This window comes from Sinocyclocheilus anshuiensis, unplaced genomic scaffold (assembly GCF_001515605.1).
Source record: "Sinocyclocheilus anshuiensis isolate Anshui unplaced genomic scaffold, SAMN03320099.WGS_v1.1 scaffold85, whole genome shotgun sequence".
Taxonomy (NCBI): domain Eukaryota; kingdom Metazoa; phylum Chordata; class Actinopteri; order Cypriniformes; family Cyprinidae; genus Sinocyclocheilus; species Sinocyclocheilus anshuiensis.
The window spans coordinates 2841823-2847179 of NW_015536800.1; the positions used below are offsets into that span (position 1 = coordinate 2841823).

The window sequence follows — 5357 nt, forward strand, 5'->3', positions numbered from 1 at the left end:
CTGCTGAACACGACCCACAGCTGGAACAGTCTGTCAATCAGATCAGAAACAGCCTCTCCCTTCAAGAGGTAGAGCTGGTGGAGCTCAGGGAACTAACACTCTCCCATGCAATATCCAGTGAACGCCTACAACACCTGGAAAATAAAATCAATCACCTCACACGAGACTTTGAAACTAGTGTTGAGGAGCTAAAAAGAGAGATATGCAAACTGCAGCAAGACAGAGAGACCATGAATAAAGAACTGGAAACAGTCAGACAGGAGCTGCTGCTCAGAGAAGGAGAAATACAAAGCCTGAGAGAACAGACAGAGAGCCTCACCCGTATCTGTAAGCAGCGGCCCAGCTCTCCCATCACCCAGACAGCAGCAGCCCACACTCTAACACCTGAGTCCAGCACTCCAGCAGCAGTGCCACTGACACCACAGACAGAGGCCCCCGAGGGCCCCCAAGAGCAAGGAAGTGACTCACAGAAAGCAGAAGTCATCATCGTAATTGATTCAAATGACAAATTTATCAATGAAAAACAGCTCTTTCCTGGTCACAAAACATTAAAACTCTGGTGCCCAAAAACAGATATTGCCCTACAACAACTGAACAGGGAGAATCTGGGTGAACCCAGCCACATCATAATCCATGTGGGCACGAATGACCTGCGAGCACAACAAGAGCGAGTGGCAGATTCAGTGACACGGGTGGCCATAAAAGCAACACAAACCTTCCCGACTTCAAAAGTAGTTATCTCCACCATCCTGCCCAGATCAGACTTCCATCCTCGCACCATACAAAGAGTAAATGCAGACATCACACGTAGATGTGCTGGAATGCCAAATGTTCACCTGGCACATCATCCTACACTGGACCTCAGCCACCTCTACGACGATGTCCACCTCTATAAAGACAGTGTTCGTGTGTTTGCCAAAACTCTTAAAGACGTGGCCCTGGGCCGAACCCCTGGCAGCCCCCCAAAGAGCGCCAGAGCAACCACTACCCTTCAGCCAGTGAGACGCTTTCCTCCAACAGCACCACAGAACATCACCTCTCCAGGCTCGGCTGAGCAGTACTCTACAAACCCTACCCACAGGCCTGCACCCTATGGCCAAGCCACTATGCCCCCACCCCACCGCCCTGGACCTGTACCTCAACCGGGGCCTGTACCTCGTCCTCAGCCTTGACATGGACCTGGATCTGTACTTCGACCTCAACATCCACAGACTGCTCTCTACTACCATCAGCCTACACCACAGCAGCGGAGACCCCAGCAACAGTACCTTGCACCACAGGGCCCTCTCTCCTGGGACCAACATCAGCACAACCACAAAAGACCCAAAGCAGCTCCAGCGAGGAACAACAGCATCTCAGCAGAGCAGCAGCCTGGTCCACACCCACACCGGCCCGAGCAGCAGGAGCAGAGGAGTTATGCCGCAGCCCTAAAAGGGCCAAACCACACCAACCTGTTAGAGATCAAGGACCTGCTCAGACTTATATACACACGGCTGGAACAGTAGTAGTGAGTAAAAGACATACACACAATAATATGTATATATATATTATGAAAAAGTGATTCATATGGAACATACAATTGGTAAATATCAAAACCCATTAGACTACCCCATTACAGAAAATGAACTGATTGATAAAATCCAGGCCCTAAAAAACAAAAAAGCAAGTGGAGCAGATGGCATCCTCAATGAAATGCTCAAGAACACAGAGCACAAATTAAGATTGGCCCTACTAAACCTGTTCAGCTTGGTTCTGAGTGTTGGTCATTTCCCTGAAACCTGGAATCAAGGACTCATAACGCCCATATTCAAGAGTGGAGACAAATCAGACCCCAACAACTACAGAGGCATCTGTGTAAGCAGTAATCTGGGGAAGCTGTTCTGCAAAGACTTCTACACTTCCTCACAGAGCACAATGTCCTCATCAAAAGTCAGATTGGATTCTTACCAAATTATAGAACAACAGACCACATCTTCACCCTACACACCCTGATCGACAAATACATTAACCAAAACAAAACCAACATTGTTGCTTGCTTTGTAGATTTCCAAAAGGCCTTTGATTCAATTTGGCATGAAGGTCTGTTGTCAAAACTTCTACAATCAGGTATTGGGGGTAAAACATACAATATCATAAAAACAATGTATTCAAACAATCAATGCGCAGTTAAAATGGAAAATAAACGCACAGAATTATTCACTCAAGGGCGGGGTGTGAGGCAGGGCTGTCCACTATCACCGACCCTCTTCAATATCTACATTAATGAATTGGCGAAACTCCTGGAACAATCAGCAGCACCTGGCCTCACACTGCATGACTCCAACATAAAGCTCTTGCTGTTTGCAGATGATCTGGTTCTGCTGTCTCCAACAGAAGAGGGTCTACAGCAGAGCCTAGACATCCTGCACAAGTTCTGTCAGACCTGGGCCCTGACGATTAATCCTAACAAAACTAAAGTACTAACATTCCAGAAAAGACCCAGAGTTCAGGGAGAGAGACATAACTTCACCCTTGGTGTGACCAAAATTGAAAATGCCACAAACTACACATACCTCGGGCTGAAGATAAATGCAACTGGCAAGCTAAATTTGGCTGTGAATGAACTGAAAGAGAAAGCAAGAAGGGCCTTTTATGCCATCAAAAAATCTATCCAAATTGAAATACCAATTAGAATCTGGCTCAAAATATTCCAATCAGTCATAGAACCTATTGCATTATATGGCAGTGAAGTGTGGGGTCCTCTCCTAAATCACCAATTCGAAAAATGGGACAAAAATCCGATTGAAGCCCTGCATGCTGAGTTCTGTAAGAGTCTCCTCAGAGTACAGAGGAGCACACCGAACAACGCATGCAGGGCAGAATTAGGCCAATACCCTCTACTAATGCGCATTGAGAAAAGAGCCATCCAATTTTGGAAACACCTAAAAATGAGGGACCCCAACTCTTACCATTTTAAAGCCCTTAAAAACCATGAAGTGAACCCTGAAAAAAGTCCCCTGATTCAGACGGTCCTGAAGCTGCAAAAACAAACTAACATGACTAACAACATCCAGCATCAGGACTCTGAAATATTCATCCACAAAATTCAGCCCAACCAAATTATAAAAGCACAAAAAGAAAATTATCTAACCTATGATCTTTAAAAAAGCATCATATGACCCCTTTAATGTTTGGCTCGATTATGTCTTTTTATCTAAAACATTGTGGGATCAATAGAACTGTAGCCGCTAGCTATCACCGTCTTCCTCAGTTAAGCTTTAAAAGTTATTTGTTCTTAGCACTAAAACATGTTCAGACAACAATGGTGAAGATATTGCAGGCGCTAGGTAATCTGACCTAACATGTTTCTGAAAAGTCCTGAAATTGAAGAGTGATTCATTTTAAGGTTTTCTACAGCTTGCCGGGCCTCTGGATCTGCTGTTTGCACCTTTTTACGCCTATTCTCCTTGGTATGCCTGCAAAATCATGTTCTACTCTATGGGGGAGAAGAGGACGAGGAGGGGGAACCATAGCTGTATAAAATATTCAGTGTGGGTCCATTTAGCAAACCCCATATCACACAGTGATCCATGAAGAGAGTGAGAAAGAGAGGAAAGCGACAGAGAGAGAGACATGCTGAGAAAACAAGAACACAGAGTAGATCCGAGAGCAGCTGAATGTGCCTTCGAACACTTACTCACTGAGCCTTATGCTTCAGTAGATTTACATAAAAAAAAACAGAGGTTTGGGACTGATGGCACTCAAAGAATCTCAGGAGAGCATTAGGACACAGCTAACCTATCTCTAACTATTTGTATGCACCTGTAGATGGATGTCTTCTCTGATGGACCATTTTCACTGTACTGATATAGGTCAATGTGACATGAAAAGGCCCTTTCGAACAGAATATGCTCTGCAAACCATGCTTAACTAGGAAATGAATCACTGAGTTGTGTGTCAGCTGAAGAAATAATTAACAGAATTGCTGTTAGTTACCATATGAACAACCATTTTTGAAATGTTCACCAAGGCCGCATTTATTTGATCAAAATACAGTAAAAACAGAAATACTGTGAAATATTATTGCAATTTAAAATAACCGTTTACCATTTTAATATTCTTTTAAAATGTAATTCATTTCTGAGATGGCAAAACTGCATTTTCAACAGCCTTAATATTAGACTGAATATTTTTATCTGCTTAATATTTTGTGGAAACTGATTTTATTTGTATTTTTTTTACTTTTTTCTTCAAGATTCTTTGAGAAATAGAAGGTTAATGCATCATTATAATACATGTCTTTATTGCCACTTTTAATTAATTTAATGTGTCTTTGCTGAATAAAAGTATTAATTTCTTGCAAAAAAAGTTACTTTTGAAACTGAAATTTCAGGTTTTTCAAAATGTACGCTGGTATATAAATTAATTTATCAGCACTGTACAACATTTATAAGATATAAGTGAAGTAATTGCCCAATATGTGTGCCGAAACTTTTAAAATAAAAAATAAAATCTTTTAAAATAAATCTGCCTTATGTCCAGTTGAACCCACATTTGATAAATTTGGTTACTTCAAACTCTCAGTCTATTCCTGTCAACCTCTGCATCTTCAAATCAACTGCTAGAAGGACAGTAAGATGAAAACAAAGCACTTTGAAACACTTACCAGTCTTAGGGTTGATGCTGAAGAAACCCTGGGGGTTCCCGCTAGTGATCTTATAGGACAGCTTTTCACTAGATTTGGTGTCTGGGTCAAACGCCTCAATCTGGATGATGGAGACATCTTTGGGTGAGTTCTCAATGACGGATGGATAATAGACAGGTTCGGAGGTCTGTGGGGCATTATCGTTGACATCCTGGACTTCGATGTAGACCTCGACGAAGGAAGACAGCGGAACCACACCACGATCAGTAGCATAGACCGTCAGCCAGTAGTGAGGTACGGTCTCATGGTCCAGCAGTTCCTGTGTTCGGATCACACCTGAGGAGAACATGAAGAAATCATAGGATCATCTCTAAGACACATCAACTGGCATTTTTCTTTAACCCTCTTAGCGCCAAAGTCGCAAAATTGCGAAAAGACGTCATACTTAATCAAATAGACTGTAGTTCCTAATATGGTGTAATATCTCATTTGATTTCCAAAAAAAACCTGGCGCCTAAAGGGTTAAAGTTACACCTATGTATGCTATGTATGTCTAGGAGTGCCATTTAAAAGTAAAATGAAGAAACTAATCACCAATAAAATAATTTAACACTTTATTTTACAGTGTCCTTGTTACACGTTACATGTACTTACTATAGTATTAGAGCCCGACCGATATATCGTTTTGCCGATATTATCGGCCGATATGAGCCTGTCGCCGATATATCGGTAT

At 42.4% G+C, this 5357-nt stretch overlaps 1 protein-coding gene across 1 annotated transcript in view; it reads right to left on the minus strand.

Annotated features, from left to right (window-relative positions):
• Positions 1 to 5357, minus strand: part of LOC107656821 (protocadherin Fat 1-like) — a 103302-nt gene that overhangs the window by 66392 nt on the left and 31553 nt on the right. The window contains exon 3 of the mRNA XM_016444778.1: positions 4646 to 4960. Within this exon, the coding sequence (XP_016300264.1) occupies positions 4646 to 4960 (315 nt within the window). The remainder of the gene's footprint in view (positions 1 to 4645; positions 4961 to 5357) is intronic.